We start from the raw sequence: 17,750 nt of genomic DNA, 5'->3' as shown, positions 1-17,750 counted from the left end.
TTATTGAAGTGGTTCCTCCTAAGACATTAAAAGGCTTCCTTCAGCAAGATCCCCTTCCTCTAGCAATCTTCACACCCTTTCCTGACCTGAAATTTTCTGCAGTTTCTGTTGTTTTTTATCTCCCAACTCATGAAATTAAACTGAAGACAAAAATAATTTATGATACAGCATGCAAGGCTGCTGCTTTTAATGCACACCAACACCAATAATGCTTACACTACACCTTAACATTAAAAATTCTGATTGAGACAAGCATCTACTTGTAATTCCCACTTCCAGTTTTTGATAAAGACATGGAGATGAATCAGCACACATCTCAGCTGGAGAGGACTTGGCAAAGAAGAAACAGCTGAGGCAAAGACATATTTTAACATTTTAGTCCATGCTTAGTTCCTCTAAGTTTGTGAACACCGTCAAGGAAATAATCAAACATAGAAAGCACGCAGACATAGGGAAGAATTCACTCTGCAAAACACTTTTTTTGCTATTTTGTTTAACAGCAGAAAGGACAAGGTGCTTTTTTCCTAAGAGAAACTTCACAGAAGAAGTTCTGCAGGTGAAGAAAATAGGCCACTACAGTTCAACAAGTATTAGCACACAACATGCACTTGAAATATCGAACAACATGCACTTGAAATATTTCAAGTTCAGTGTGCATGCACAACTACACATGAATGTAGCTAAAAAGTCCTGTGATTCAAGCCAGTCTGCTTGCTTTCTTCTCCTCCTCCTTACTTGTCCTCATATTTATCCCCACCAAAAAAAGTTCAACAGTTCACTTGTTAATAGCACATGCAAGGTCATATCATAAATTTTTTAGAACATTTAGACATGTGCTAATAAAGTAAAATAGGATAAAGGTGGGTGTAGCACAAATTAGACTATACTGATTCAGCCTTTCCCACTTTTTCTTTTCTAGAGGCAAAGATAGAACTACCATCTGTTGGTTTTACCAATCTGGACTTTAGTAAGGCACTCGGTGATGGCATATAGGAAACTACAGTGACAACTGGAGGAGCAGAAAAAAAGATGATATTCAGCAACAAAAAGGACAGTCGTAGAGTAATGGAAAAATCCTGCACTGCAATGCACAACTAATAAAACTTATGTGCTGTAATGTGCCTGCAGCACATGCATGTAATATTCAGGTACTATACATGTGTGTATGTACAATAAACCACCTGTGCTGTGCAGTGTGGAGTCACTACCTGGAAATCATCAAGGACAAGAGCAGGCCAAAGGCACCTAAGGTGACAGCAACTGCAGTTAAGCAAAGGTTGGGTGCAATCACACAATAGTGTTGGGTAGTAATTTCTAGTAGGTCTCAGCACACACTAAGATTACATGATGTACTGTTATGACATTCCTAGCAATACTATGCACTGTTTCAGTCATCCTCATTCAAAAACAGAGGTTTAGAGGAAGATTTCAATTTTTTTTTAAATCTTTGAAAACTCAGGCCAAGAAGTAGCCATTTTCTATTCACCATTTTGGAGGTGACCGGCCAGAAAAAGAAACATTTCAGGAGAAAGGTTACAATAAGGAAGGGTGAAAACTAGGAATTGCAAGATTCTTTACCAATACAGAGGAAAGAGAAGCTCTGGATGAGTTTTTCAGAGTAGTAAGAATGGGGGGATAAAAGTTTTCAGAGGAGCTATTTTTGTGATAATTGAAAGGAGAGCTCAAGGACGATCCTCTTCCAGTTCTGACTACCAGTATAATGAAACTAGGTCTAAGAACGCTAGCACAGTGCTATGGACAAAAGTAATGGGCAAATAATTCAGACCAAAGCACACTTGCTTAACTGGTCTGAATTTTAAATTGTTTCATTTGGTAATAAGAAACATTACATGATCTTGCAAGTAATGTTACCTGCTTGACACAGGTTTGTCATTGCTATACTTTCCACACTAAAATCCCAAACAGCATCAAGTAGTACAATTCTGAGTATTTACTTTAATGAACTTTACTTTAATAACACCTGTCCACAACACATTTCTAAAGTTTGATGTGCATGTGTTATCCAAACTACACCAGTTCATGTTCCTGCTCTATTGTTTCTCAATTCTTGCTTCCTCCTTCCTACTCACCCAATTCTTGCCTTTATCCTTTCAGTTGTTTTACCTGAACCCTACAATTACTCTACATCCATTCTCTGTATCTATCATCCATCCTGTATTTGTCCTAGTACCATATTTTTATGTGATTTTATCCTGAGTTGGATAAAACTGGGGACCTGAAAATGTCAGGACAGAATGAGCAACCTTCAGCACAGTCATGTCTCCCCTGCAACACCCTACAAGAAACCCACCCAGAAACACAACATCTCAAACCAACAAAAATGCAAGGAATATCAGGAATGTTACATCCTACTCGGGCTTTAAAAAAACAATCTTTAAAAAAGACAATTACGAGTTCAGACTTTAAAATCCAAGTTTTTCCTAACAAATTAATTTTGTTCTTAAGACTTCTGTATTTCAGAATCACTATAATTAAAGCAAGTACATAGGATACACATGTGTCCTATTTTCCCTTTACACAGAGCTGAACAATTGAGAGTATCAATAGGAGACTTAAGAAATGGTCAGAAAGAAGTACACAAGTTCTATTGACCTCTTTTACATTTAAAGAGTCAAAATTCTCAAAAAAACCCAGCAATCTGTAAATAGCGGTAGACCAAAATAACTACCAAAATAACCAAACAACTAAAAAGGACAATATAATTTGAATAATTTTTGTATTTCTGTAATAAAAGACTGCTAGCTGCTCATCCAAAACAACACAGGAAAACATGCAGAAAATGTTCCAAAACTAAAAAAAACTGCATGTTTTGTGAAATGAAATTAACTATTAAAAAACACAAACAGATAATGAACTAGAATGACTCACTTGGACTGGAACTACTCTCACTTCAACTTCATGCAAGTCAACACACAGAAAACTCACTACTTATCAAAGGCACTGAGCACCCAAGACACTTAGAAAACTTGCAAACACTTGAGCTATCAAGTTAATTTGTTTTCTCACAATAATTTCCATGATCATTAAAAGTTTTCACTAATTTAAAAGTAGCAACTTTGCTACATGTAAGTAAAATACAACTCACACACACACAGAAAAAACCACTCACATAACCAACAAATCACAAACCAAAGCAAAACCAACCAACCAAAACTTAAAACAATTCTACTCTTCAAGAAACCTATCCACTACAAAAATTAAAACAGCTTGAAACTTCCAATTTAGGCTTCTTCTCAACAGGCCAAAACCAAAAGTGGAGGCTTTGGTAGACCCATCAGGAGGTTTCCTGACAATTTCAGGAAGAGAAGGCCCCACTGTAGAAGATCTACCCAGTTTAACACGAATATTCAACTCAAAATAACTTGCTCTCAACTCAGCACTGCTGGGACAGTAGATTTATGCAACTATTATTCAATTTCTATGCAGAAAGATTATTTCAAGCAAAAGGAGTCCAGAAGTTGGACTCAGTGACCTTTATGGGTTTGTTCAACTCAGGATATTCAATGATTCTATGAAAAGTATATAAATTATTGTTTTTTTAAAATTTCAAGTTTCTCTAAAAAAGTAACTTCAAAGTATTTTTACCCATATGATTTTATACCCACAAGACATCATTATCCATGCTTATGAGTAAGCCTTAAGAAAATTTAGTGGCCTTTAAATCAGTCATGTGTAATTCAAATCACAGCTGCATACCAGGAAGAATTTTATCTATTAGTTAAATTTAACTATGCTCTATTTTAACAAAACTTATTTCTGCTATTCAAGTACCATCAGATTTAAGCTAAAAAAGTGACATTTTAAAAATGCTAAAAAAGATAGTATTAAAAAGGTCAGATTATTTTGAGACAAGATAGAAAATATTTAACTCATCAGGAACACTTCTGATTTCATGTCAAAACTATACCTAACACAATGATTGCTGGCCTAAAATTAAAATCTAAACTATAAAGAATGTACATCTAGAACCAACAACACTACCTTGATGATACAACTTTTCAGACAGCCAGTCAAAAAATAAGTAACTCTCAGTCATGAAGATGAAACATTTTCAAGTAAACTGCAACATTATTATCTTCCCTTTATCTCCCTATTTTGTTCCTTTTATTCTGCTTGTGTAGAGATCTGTAAAGTAGTACAACTTTCACCTTGATTATCTGTTTGCCCACACTAGAAAAATGCAGCTGTCAGTAGAACTACCATATAGTTTCCTTTTTATGCAATTGTTCTAGTGCTCCAGGAAGACAGCTAAGAATTAAAAAGAAATCACCCCTTTCATTCACCAGCCCTAAACCACATTCCAACAGCAAAAATTGCAACAACTGAAAGAACCGGTTCTACTCAAGAGCTCGCAAAGCAGCTTTTTTCTCAAAAAAAACACACAACCTTACTCAAATGGAAGGAAGCCTCCACAAGTAAGTAGAGACGAAAATAACTTATTGAAGAGCTGATAAGGTAGACAAACCATCTCATTCCCTAAGGTTTGCTAGTTCGAAGCAACTTAATAGGAACTTAAGAAAAAAAAATCCAACAAATACAGTTTGAAAATTTTAAAGCACTGGTTTCAAAGTAGGGTACAACTCTTGCATATTTTGTCTCTTCCCATTTTACAATGCACCAGAAGTTGTAAATGAAATTTAAATTAACTGACTTACCTTCTTATCTTCTTTTACTTTGTGGGGTTTCTTCTTCATTTTTTTGTCATCTAATTCTTGATCCGATGTAATAGCAGGATTATCTATGCCACCCTTCCATGTTTCAACAGGTGAAAGAAGTGGGTCTTCTTCACTTCCACGATGTCTTCCTTTCCATTTAGTTTTAGAGGTGGTAAAAGCCTCATCATCACTCGCATCTGAATGTGTTCTCCTATAGTATGACTTGGCTTTGCTGAACAGTGTCTTAGACTTGTACTTGTATTTTGAAGGCCTTCTTTCCCCATGACTTTTGGAAACTCTATCAGAAAATCCATTTTCTTCCTCACCTTGGGTATTTATAACAATTGAGTTCTGAACTTTAATAATACGATTCTGACTATCCTCTGGAACCGCATAGATATCATCTGCAAAGCCTTTATGCTTGTAAATCGTGTCAATAGGTTCAGCATAGTTGTCAGATGGGTCTGTGTCTTCTGGTGGTGCTGCAGTCACTCGAGAAGGCTGTTTCCTGGGGTTTTTGCCAATACCTGCCTCAATTGTTTTCAGGAGGTTAGGATCCAGTTTTTTGACATTTGTTCTTGGAACAAGTGGTTTCGGTTTTATCGGAGGAGGCACTTTATGGTTGCGTTCATGGTCGTGACAATTGATCGGTGTACTGTGAACAGGATACTCATTTCCTTCCAAATCCAGTCGGTACTTTGAGCGATCACTAGGTGCTGGAAGTAACCTTACATCATCACCAATTGGACTGTAAGGTGGTGGTCCTTCAGCATCATCCTCTGAATCTGGGTAATTATAGTCAAGGGAACCTCCTCTTGGAGATCTTGGAAAAACATCTTCACTTGTGTGCGTTGATTCCCTTGTGCTGTCTGACATGTAGGAACTTTCAATCATGTTTTTCTTCTCTAATACATCACTGAAGAACAACGTGAAAACCTCAGTTTGACGATGATATTGAGATAATGAATATAAAGCTGTAAACTTAGCAGTAATTTCTGTTGCTATGTGCTCTCCTTCAGTCATGAGTTCCTTGATTGCTTCATTCTCAAAGAAGTCTGCCTGGCTATCAGTAACAGCCACCAACTGGACAGGAATCGTATCCTGAACTTCAGAAAGAAATGCCCGAAGCATTCCCATGGATGCCTTTCGCTTTGCAGAATAGACCAGTATATATCCATGAACAAGTTCATCTTTCCTTACACCAATTGAAGAATGATATGATAATATAGTTATCTGTATTCGACGTCTCTTTTCACCTATTATTTTATCTAGCATCAAAGAATTATTCTGGCCAGCCTGAGCAGCGCTACAGGAGTGAGAATCAAGGAAAGGGGAAAGAATAAGATCCACACTGAAAGGATCGCCACACATGGCACACATGACAATCCTTAAGTCAGCTTCTGACAGATCTTTAATGGTGGGAACTGGACTTACAACATCAAAATTGTGTTTAACTGCTTCCAGTACTCCCCTCAGAGCTTGTTTTATTTGGGCCTCATTAAATTTGCGTGGGTATGTGCCAGCAGGCACATCTACAAAAGGACACTGTAACTTGTTAGCCAATTGCTGTCCCTGATGCCTCAGAATAGGTAGATTTTTGCTAACACTGTCCCTCTGGTTAGCCAATATTAATGTAAATGAAAGATTAGCCATATACTTGTCTCTCCTTATCTGAGATGCTTCAGCCCTTATTTTAGCAATGCACTCCCCAATAAAAGTCAGTGATTCAATAGAATTAAACACGCAGAAACAACCATGTGGCTTGAAGGCTGAGGTCCACAACTGAGTCAGCAAGTACGGGGATTTGGCATCAACTGGCCTAAGATCTAGTTCATATATTTTTCCATCTAATGCATATTCATCATCAGTGGATTGTGTCCGAATTTCATTTGCCAATTCTTGTGCAAGGCCATCTTTGCCCAAAATGAAAAGATTGATTTTATCAATGTTGGCACTATCATGGTATAAATTTGAACGTCCATGGTCTAGTTGCAGAAGACTGTTGGCAAGCAACTCTTCTACTTTTATGTCCATGCAATTTTGGCCACTGAGACAAGTTTCTTTAGTTGGGTGATAAACAAATCCTATGTGTTTGAGCAGAAGAGATTCTCTGTCAGGTGCAAGTTTCTGTAAAGCTTTGTATCTAGGTTCTTCACTCAGAACTGCATGAATTTCACTCATTTTATCTGTACTTGGTGTTGCATTAAGATCCAGATCATAAAATAGTTCTGAATGTTCAAAAAGCATTTCCTGAAACTCCTCTTTGGCTTTTTCAACAATCTCCCTCTGATGCCTACCATACACTTCCTTACTATCTGCATCAGTGATGTATTTGAATGCTTCATCCTCTACCACAAAACATATAACTTCTTCCCATGGCTGTCCGGGTGAAATGAATTGGATTTTCTCAAGAGTTTTTTTGAATTTCTCTTTCATTTCAACCCTCCTTTTTTCAGATATAAGATGCTGCACATGGTTTTGATAAACTTTTTCTGCCTCTAGGGTACTGAGAAGGTCAAATGGAATCCTTCTGTCATTCACTTTATCTATGTGGTCAGTTTCATCCCAGGGTATTTTTTCAAGCACTACAAAATAGGACTGGAAGTCAGGCCTTTTCTCCATTACCTTCAAGGCTTCTGACCAGCTCAAAAGTTCAATCTCATCAAGATTTGATAGAAGAGTATTAAGAGCTCTTGGCAATGCATTAATGTATTCTTCTTTTCTCTTTCTAATATGTTCCTGTTTAAGTTGCTCTATGTGTTTCGAAAATGTATTTTTGGCCTTTTTTGTTCCTTCCAAATTTATATACTCCTCATAATCAGGGTGGTTTTTCAGTTTGTTACTAACAGTTTTCCAAGTTGCATGATAGTCTCTCACAGTTTGGACAAGTTTTTCAAACTTATCTGTTGCCGTAACAACTAACTGTCTTTGAGTTTTATAGGCATCCAGATAGGGAATTATTTTAGGTTTACCACGAGTTTTATCCATCATTTGTACCAATGCAGTAAAACATGTTTCAACATTGACATTGAATCTTGCTGATGTTTCCACGACCACAAGGTTCTTTTTATTTGAAGCAAAGGCCTGAACCTCTCGCAGATAATGATCCACACATTCATCACATTTTGTTGCCGCTATTATTATGGGTTTTTTAGATTTTGAGAGCTGGATATAAAGATTATTCACGAATTTAAGTTGATCATCAAACTTCCTATTGCATCCTTGGCTTACATCAATGCACAATAAAAACCCATCTATGTTTAATTTCCCTTCAGGCATTTGTTTTTGCTCAAAGTCTTGCTCCAAGCCTAGCTGATCTGTGCAAATGTACATTAGTTTTTCTGCGGACTGCAGTTTGGAGGCAGCTGCACGTTTTATGTACGGTTGTAAATTTGTACTCCGATGAGGCAAGAAAGTCTGATCATCAATGAACTCAGTCTGCTCAATTACATGAATTCTGCACTCAATTCCATCCTCACCACTTTGTGTTACGTCACCCCAGTACAAAAAGTGATCATTGTTAACAACTCTTCCTCCAAAGTCAATTGTGCTAAGCACAGAGGTATGCTCAGGATAATATTCATCTGCTTTTGAACGAACGAATCTATTGCACAAACATGACTTTCCGACTCCACAATTACCTTTATCCTTTTCAGTTCCAGACAGTCCAACAACACTAACAGCATAAGATGGGGGGCGTGGCTCTTTGTTTTTTGCCATCATAACTTTCCTCTCATCCTTTTGCAATTATCAAGGTAACTGTATGTGGTTTTCATTCTGGAAAAAGTTCCTACAAATTTGAATTGTATATCCAGGGCTCCAGAAATTGCCTTCAGTTGTTCCTGCTTCAGCTTGTGATTAAGAGAACCTCAAATAACTTGGACAAGGAGCATCATCTTCCTGAAAAATACAAAGAAAAAAAAATTTCAAGATTGCAGGTATTTCTTTATAAGATTCATGAGGAAAAAGAGATTTTAAGAAGCACTTTTGCTTGATCACCCTGATTTCCTGTGTATATGAAAATTCTACAACTACTTTGAATGAGATCATAAATTCATAATTCAGTAACGCTAATGCTATTTATACTACAAATTTTAAAATAAACAGATTTTAGGCAAAGTTTAGTAGTAGTTTGTCAGTTCTTTTAATAGCTCATCAGCATACTTCTGAAAAAAAGAAAACCCACACTCAAACCCCCAAATTATTGTCCTCCTCATTAGCTTACAAACACTGGGCACTAAAAAGCAAAAATACAACATAAAAACACTAAACCCGACCCAATATTCATGCTCTTCTATTCACACATTTTCACTAGATATCATGCACATCTGCATAAAAACATTACTTTAATGTGCATTTGCGGGTTTGAGGTTAGGATACAGTAAAGAAAATTTCAAAACAAGTAGCTCAGCTGCTACCTATCTGCAGGAGTAGACTACTTGATTTGTATACTAACAGCAAACTGCTTTTAAGGAAATGTTTCGAACCTGAATTCTACAGAAAAACACAAACATCATACAAATACTAAGAGTAGGACTTATGCATAGATTTTAAGACTACAGTGTTGTTTCATTCCTTCTGTCTATGAAAAAAAACCTGAACTTTTATTAATGGGAAACAAAAACTACTATATCTATACTCAGAGTTTCACACAGTTACTACAAGGTTCCAGCGGCTTTATTGAAGCTGTCACCAAGTATAAAAATTGCCACTAACTCTCAGTCATTAATCAGAAGACTCTGCTTGCATGCATACTGCAAATGGAAATGCATTTGCTGGTTTTGAATCAATTACATTATGAGGAAGACAGAAAAAATTGAATACCCAAATAACTGGCTCCAGCAGACTGTGATGAGTGGTATCAAATCTACTTGGGGGCCAGTAACCGGCATTGCACTCCACAGGCCAGTACTGGGTCCAACACTGCTCAGTATCTTCATTAATAACTTGGATGATGGGGCAGAATGCATCCTAAGCAAGTTTGCTGATGACAGAATTAGGAGAAGCAAATGATACAGTCCTGCATGCAGGGAGGAATAACTCCATGTACCAGTATATGATGGAGCCAGCTGCCTGAAGAGCAGCTGTCCAGAGGGGCACCTGGGCATCCCAGAGGACATGAACACCACCCAGCAATGTGCACCTGTGGCAAACAAGGCTGAGAGTACCCTGGGCAGCGTTAGACAAAGTACTGCTAGCAGGACAAGGCAGGTGAACCTTCCCCTCTTTGCAGCCCTGTAAAGCCACACCTGATGCACTGTGTTCAGTTCCACAGTACAGGAGAGATACAGAACTACTGGAGAATGCAGCAAGGGCTTAAAACACCACTGCATCTCTCATTTAATGAATGGCTAGAAGAGCTAGGACTGTTCAACCTGGCAAAGAGAAGACTCGGGGAAGATCTCATCAAAGTGTACAAATATTTGGAAGAAAGCTGCAAAGAAAGCAGAGCCAGACTCTTTTCAGTGGTGCCCAGGAACAGGACAGGAGGCAATAGGCACAGACTGAAATACAGATGATGCCGTATGAACATCAGCAAACCCTTTCTTTAATTGTGAGGGTGGCTGAGCACTGGCCTGGTTTGCCCAGAGAAGTTGTAAAGGCTCCTCCACTAAAGGTATTCAAAAGACACCTGGACACAGACCTGGGCAACCTGCCCTAGGTGACCCTGCTTGAGCAGGGAGGCTGGACTAGATGACATTCAGAGGTCTCTTCCAACCTACACTGCTCTATCCCCTGTGAAAATATTTTTATAAAAATACTTCTCATTTTCTTGGTAAAAAGCCAGCTATTACATGGCACTATAAATGAAAGGTAGGTACTCTTGTACTTGACATATTTGCTTTTACATTTGTAGAGTACAAAGTAACAACACGAATGTACTTAAACAGACCTATAAACAGTCCTTATAAGAATAAAAGCATAACAAGTGTCAATACTGAAATTTTAGTGTTATATACTTTGTCCTTCTTAGCAACAATTAACTAACCAAAACATAAAATACAAACTACATATATAAAACCAGCTGTTAGTTATAGAAATCATAGCAAAGTTATAGAATCATAGCAAAGGAAAGTACTTTTTCTGAAGAAAGTATCAACTTCATTACAAAAGGAAGAGGGACACCTAATTTTTATACTCAAGAGCTTTTAGACTGCAAAAATTGAAATTTTTATGCCAGATTTTAGAATTCTTTTTTGGTTAAATCAGATTACGCTAAAACCCATTCAGAAAGACAACTCATACTTAAAATTTTCCTTTTCACTGTTTCCACTGTGTTTATTATGTTCTTAAAACACAGAACTTGGACCTAACAGAAAATAGTTCCAGGAATAAAAATACTTAATAAAAATAATATACTTTACAAGCAGTATTTATGTTACTACAAATAAACCCAGTGTCTTCTTTCTAAAGGAAAGCTTATCATAGTAGCATCATTCAAACTGTCAGAATGAGAAATTTAGTCAGCACTTTCACTATAAAATGTTTTCTGTTTGCCACAGCACAATACGGATTTCATGTGGACTAAACTAGAACACAAAAATCTTCATCCACAGGATTACTTCATTTCATCAGGAAGACACTGTCAATTTGCAATTAGTTTATAAGAAACAATCAATACTTTCAGATACTCTACATCCTCAGCAGCAAAGGCTGTTCATCATCCATCTACAAAATGTTTTGTTAAATCAATACATTTTTAAGCAAGTAAATACAAAGAGTAAGGTGAAAGGGGACACTGACAAAGGGAGAACAAACACATCAGTCTCTCATTAAAGTTCTGACATGAATGATTTTAACCATAACAGAAGCTGAATCACTAAAGATATTTAAAACCAGTAAGGGTTTTTTGGGCTTTTTTTTTCTGAAGACAGTTCCTACTTTTCACTGATTGTACAAAATCACAGAACGAAATCTATGTTAATTAAGAAAACTGGTAAAAATCTGACATTATAATGGCTTCACATTTAATATGTAATCATATTTAAATTGTTCTCCAAATGGAAGATCATCCATTTCACTGTATCACTAATGTAAACTTAATCATTTTGTACTGTTTTAAACCATGCACACTGGAAATTTATTGTAAGTTAGTCCCATTATCTTAGTTAAATCTGCCTAATTCAATAACAAATTCTAAAAGCTATGATTCATCTAAACCCCCACCCCGCCACCTTTGTTACAGATTCAAAAGAGGAGTTTTTTGATTTCCCCAACTAATTTCAATCTTAGGATTGAAAATAATACAAAGTGTCTGACATCACTGCAGGAAGAACCTCTGACCATCTACGGATGCACTGTAGGACCTTGTCTCTACAGACTTTTCGATTTCCAAGAGTAGTCATAAAGAAAATAAGGTAGCAGCTTGTACTTATTTACCCACCTTCACCCTTAAACACATTATAAAGGTCTAAAGCCCAAACTTACCCTTAGGAAAAAGAGGTGCAAAGCAAGATGACTATCCTGCTGTGATCTTCCTGCAGTAATGTCACACATTTAAACAGTGCCCTTCAGTAAGTCCTTCCCTGAGGAATCTGAAAACAAAAAATAAGAGCCATTAAAATTTCAAGTTTATGAAGGAAGAAGCAGCAATCAGAGAAGGTACAGCACTTCACTTACATGAGGATTGTTTTCCTTATTTTAAACCCATAAACAAAACTCAAGCTGGACTTTGTCTAAATTGGGAGGGTTTAAATCCTGTAAGCACACCTATTAATATTTGAGAGAGGGCAGAGTTCTTAAGTGATTGTGATCTGAATTTCAACTTGATACTTCAACAATACCTAGGTTGCAGAAGACTGTTATGAAAAAAATAATGTAGTTTCTCAGGTAACATATAAAATGTAAGCTATAAAAATCACTAATCACTTCTAGAATAACTTGGAATTCTAAAGTATTTAGAACACAGCTTTGCAAGATGAAATTGTTATAGGCCTAAGTACAAAATACAGGAAACAAATATATGTCTGTGTACATACATCCTATTACTAGGAAAAAGGTACAGTCTACCTCAAAACCCTTTACCTGTAGGACACCACTTCTAAATTAAAAGGACTTACAAACTGTCACAAATTAGAAATTGAACGTATAATTATATTTGAAGATTTCGAAGCCTCAACTAGGGTACAAATTATTAATATAACCCTTTTAAGTGCTGAGCTCACCGCAGGGATGCTAATATAAAGTAATCAAAAATGGAACTCTCTTCCATTGTTCTTCCCTTTGCATCCACACAAAACCCAGACTTTGCCTGGCCAGTGATCCACATATTATGATGCAGAACAGGAAAGGAAACTGAGGTACTTGCACTGGAATATTATGTAAGCCATTTTTAACACAGGAAAGGTGTCATTGTTAAGCAAGATGCAGCACAAGCTGTATATGTGCAAAATACATCAAAACAACAGAGCTTTCTCTTGTTTTGCCATTTACAATCATAGTCTTAATAATTTCACTTTGCTTTGGAATTAATATTCACTTTCCTGTAGTAAATTTTCTTTCAGATAAAAAAGGTTTGGCAATACTGATAAACAATACACCAATACCACAACAGTAACTAAACTTGTGGTACCAAACAACACCAAAATCAATAGGCAGCAGTCCTTCAGTCGTGCATTAAGCCTGGCTGAGCTTCAGTGCTAAATTCTATCCCTTGATAGAGAAGATAGATGGCAAGTCCTGTTCCCTGCCCTTACCTCCAAGCTGTGGCACACCTCTACATCCACAGCTAGCTGAGCAGAGCAGGTACTTGCTCATGAGGAAAAAGACAATGGCCCTCTGAAGAACTCAGAGTATGTGGAAGAGCAGAGAGAAAAGTGTCTCCATTTGCAAGAATGCATATGAGGCTTGTGGGACAATGCCACAAGAGAAAGCTCAAAGAACAGGCCCTCACAACATCAGTCAGAAACGTTTAAGACACCAGGAAAGACCCTATTTACAAATACATTTCCCAAAGACTCCAAGCTAAATTCTAAACACTAGAATAAAATGCCATTTTATTAGCAAGGAATAAACACTTGAAGAGTTAATCATCTATCATTATTAAGTAATTGTGGCTGCACAGAAACTTGTAGATGAGTCCACAGTCAAGAAAAGCACTTACAGATAAATACCCTTGAGTATTTCTCAATACCCTCCAAAATTGTTTTCTGAACCTAAAAATGTTTTAGACCTAACATGGCTGAAGCAAAAATGTTGCCTGAAAGAGTCCACAGAATTGCTTATGACCATCAACTATTTAAGCAGCTGCCAATAGGGAAAAATAAACAGTGTTTTCTCCAAGTTTTTTACTCACTCTGTAGTGCTGTCTAGAACAACAGTTTATGGATTAGTATCTTCTGGGGTTAGTTTCAATCAGCATAGTCTTGCAAGTGTGTTTGTACATTACCTGGCCAAGCAAAGAGAATCACATGTGAATGAAAGGCTCCTCACAGCCTAGTCTGCTTTACAAGGTAAACAAATACACCCACAGAAACTTACTGCGACCTCTACAGCAGATGACCAAGTCATTCCTCACTTAATACTTCTTGAGAACCAAAAAAAAAAAGTTGAGGTACCTTAACATAATGTTGTCATTCCTCATTCAGTTTTACCAAGAGTTCTCTTTTTTCACTCAAGCAAGCCTAAGAAATCTTCCCTTCAAGAAAATATTTTTAGAAATGAAACCAGAGTATACCAATGTAACCTTAACAATTTCAAATCACTTAAGTCTGCTGCAGTCCTAACACTTAATGTGTCCTGTCCACTTTACAAACACACCAATACTCTTGCCTTCAAAAGTGCTGGTAACCTTAATTAACCATACTTCAAATCTTATTTATAACTAATGGTAAATACAACAAGACCCAAGTATCAGCCAACATGAGAAAAAACATTATTCAGATTGATAATCAGAAAATAAGCTCAACCACACAACAGCAAGACAGTAAGGGAAAACAGTGATCCTCTGGCTGAAAAGAAATTCAGCTGAAGTGGTACATTGATTAATCATGCTAGGGAAATGAAGGATGAGAATGGAGGACTCTAACTGCTGTTCACTTCAGATTTGGTTAGTATGACGGCCAGCTATAATCCCTAAAGGAGTTCTATAGCCTAGATAATTCTCTCCATAAAAAAGCAAAGTAATCAATGTATGAAAAAATTTAAAAAAAAAGAGAGAAACCCCAACTGCCCAACTTCGTACTATACAAGCAATGAAAAACTGTGTTTAAAAACAGAAGTTCAAAGCTCTTAGCTCCAACTAAGCTCAATAAATGTCTTCTATTAATAATAATACACTGAAGACTGCCTGTGTATTACTCAAAATTAAATCAGAGCCTAAATATTATTTCTGAATTCAAAACATCATTCTTTAGGTGGAATCTAGCAGTCCCAGGGCATCTATTATCATTATTGCTTTCCTCAAAAAAAAAAAAAAAACAAAAAAAAAACCCCCAAAACAAACAAAGAAGAGAAAAACCAACTTACACAATTTAAATCAAGGTGCAATAAAAAAGTAAACTGTAAAGGTTCAAATTACCAGCACAGCAGTATTCTGAACTTAGGCCTCTCAAGTTACTTATCTTCAGATTTTTGAATATCTGAAAACATTCAATATAGTTTCAAAGCCTGTCTTTTATCAGGGAAGGAAAGTGCAAGTTTACAGAAGCAATAAATTCTTAATTCTTTTTCCATAGGATAAGCTCCAACCAAAAACATGCAGAGTGGTCAGAGAAGTTTCTCAGGGCAAGTCTCCCGATCAGGCTTATTTACAGAGGTACTCAGGAAAAACACAAAAGAGCTAATGGAGAAATTTTACAAAGGGAATCCATAAAAAAACTTCTAGAAATAGAAGGAAGAAAAGGAAGCAGACAAAGAAAGAGGGATCAAAGAAAGGACAGAAAAAGGGCCAAAAAGCATTTCCTGGAAGAAAAAAAGAAGAAAAATTTACATCCTGGTATGGGTAGCTACAACTAATTTCACTGATCCATAGATCTGGATCATTTCATATTATTTTGCTTCATGAGCAACTGCAGTGTAGAATCCAGGACTCAACATCATAAAGCTTAGTTTGTTGTTTGACCTTGTACAAGCTCTATGTGTCATTTTTACCTGTGTAAAACAATACAGGTTACCCCCTTTCTAAAATTACGAAATGAGAAAGAGAAACGGCATATATAAGCAGCAAATAATATTCTGCATAGAAATTATCCAACTTAAATAAATGCTAAATGCAACTATATACACTTGTTCAAAAACTGTGCATGCAGGTATTGGTTTTGCTTTTTTAAATGCAAGCATTCTTCTGTCATGTTTGAATGCCAACTGATGCAGAACTGCAAAAATGCGTGGGAATTTTAACTCAGAGCCAAAGAAACAATTCTTATTTACCACAAAATGTAATGTGCAGAACTAGCCACAGATTAATTATTTTGTTTTCCAATTGATGTGACTAGAAAAACACAGTTAACATGCAGATTCAAAATAACCTCACAATTGTTACTTGCGAGGAATTATGAACTCGTTTTTCTTTATGTATTTCACCAAATCTGTAAATACAAGGGAGTGATGAGATGGCTCAAACAATAACCTGTAAAATCTTCCAGCTCACTTACACTGACCTTTGGGCTAAAAATCCTCAGAGTAAAAAAGAAAAAAAGAACCAACCAACCAAAGAGCGATGAAAGAGTGATTAAGTATTTTGTGCGCCCATTAGGAGAGACGCAACGCGGACGCAGGGGAGGAAGAAGCGGCGGGAGCGGCACTGCGGCGCTCCGGGGCGAGCGGGACCCCCGAAGCGCGCGGCGCTGCCGCGGGCCGGGAGGGCGGGGCCGCGCGCGGCCAAAGCCCCCTGGCGGCAGAGCCCGGCCGGCCGCGGGCCCCGGCCAGCATTCCTGCCTTATCAGCCAGCAGGAATGCACCGCGGGCCCGCTCGCACGGCTACGTCATGGCCACCGAGCCGGCCGTTCGCAGCTCGCACGACGGAACCCCGCCAGCAGAACTTCGCCACGGGTGTTCGCCTTCCAAAGTGCCACTCTCTCGGAGAAGGTCACGGCGTGTCACCCCCGAGAACGCCTTCTGCACAGAATCCTAAGGGAGCACCGGGAGCAGCCTACTAAACGGAGTGATGAGGAGCGCTTTGTGAAGTTTTATGAGAAATATTCCTGAAGGATAAGATGCCAGTACGTGGGATTTGTCTTGTGTCAAGACAGTACTTTTGGAAGCCTTAAAATAGCGTCAGCATCCTTTTAGTATATTTATTAAACATCGTGGAATTATTTTTGCACTATCTACTCAAATAACAAGTCCCAACAGGGAAACTTACACAGAACAATCTATTATTATGATCAGTGCTTTTCTTTTCTACAAAGTCTGCAAGCGGAAAAAAAAACACCTACAGCTTTAGGAAAGCACATAGCTTGAAAAACATGTGAAGCATTTGGTTCTGTTAGTGCTAAATATAGCATTTTAAAACAATTTAGTCTGAGCCTAAAGTATTTAATTGGATTATGTTACACATGCAACACCTTAGCTAAAGTAAAGTCCAATACCAGGGAGCGGTAGGCATTTGGTTGCAATTATTTACAATTTTACAACAATGGCAGCTGCTTTAGATAGGGATACTTTAGAGGAAAAAAAATGCTATTTAGCTCAGCATGTTCCCGGCTAACAAGTAACTTATACTAAACCACGTTAGTGATACTGTAACAAATGCTTAAAAAATTTCCCATACTTTAAGTACTACAGACTTAAAAAAACCAAAAAAACAACCACAAACCCTTACATTTCCATCATACTTTCTGAGCTCTAGTAACACTGAGTTTTAGTACAGCACTATAAATAGAATGTTACAAATTTTAGCACTTCTTAAAAATCATTTTAAAAGTAGCACAGCAATGAAAGTAAGTCCTTACAAAAATGCACCTGGATGAATATGTGTAATACCCTTAGTTTAGATAAGTACTATAAATAAGTATGGGTTTTATCAGGAGGCAGTTAACTCTGGTCACTGATGTCACTGCTGAAAACAACTGTCATGCGGAAGACTCTTCAGAAGGTAAGACAGCACAACTGACAAAAAAGCCACCTATAAAT

General features: G+C 37.3%; 1 protein-coding gene across 3 annotated transcripts in view; it reads right to left on the bottom strand.

The window, feature by feature from the left end:
- ARHGAP5 (Rho GTPase activating protein 5) overlaps nt 1–17,750 on the bottom strand; it is a 47,183-nt gene that overhangs the window by 27,861 nt on the left and 1,572 nt on the right. The window contains exons 1-4 of one of the 3 annotated variants that reach the window (XM_086894834.1): nt 16,277–16,555; nt 13,972–14,064; nt 12,105–12,211; nt 4,677–8,576 (exon numbers count right to left, since the gene is read on the bottom strand). In XM_086894834.1, the coding sequence (XP_086750960.1) occupies nt 4,677–8,399 (3,723 nt within the window). In that variant the 5' untranslated portion in view covers nt 8,400–8,576; nt 12,105–12,211; nt 13,972–14,064; nt 16,277–16,555. Of the gene's footprint in view, nt 1–4,676; nt 8,577–12,104; nt 12,212–13,971; nt 14,065–16,276; nt 16,556–17,750 lie in introns of those variants that run through there. The other 2 variants (XM_086894835.1, XM_086894833.1) reach the window with 2 other exon arrangements.

Source organism: Cyanistes caeruleus, chromosome 6, assembly GCF_971803275.1.
Source record: "Cyanistes caeruleus chromosome 6, bCyaCae1.hap1.1, whole genome shotgun sequence".
Taxonomy (NCBI): Eukaryota; Metazoa; Chordata; class Aves; order Passeriformes; family Paridae; genus Cyanistes; species Cyanistes caeruleus.
Note: the sequence above shows the minus strand (reverse complement) of the source record. Positions and strands in the feature narration are given on the sequence as shown.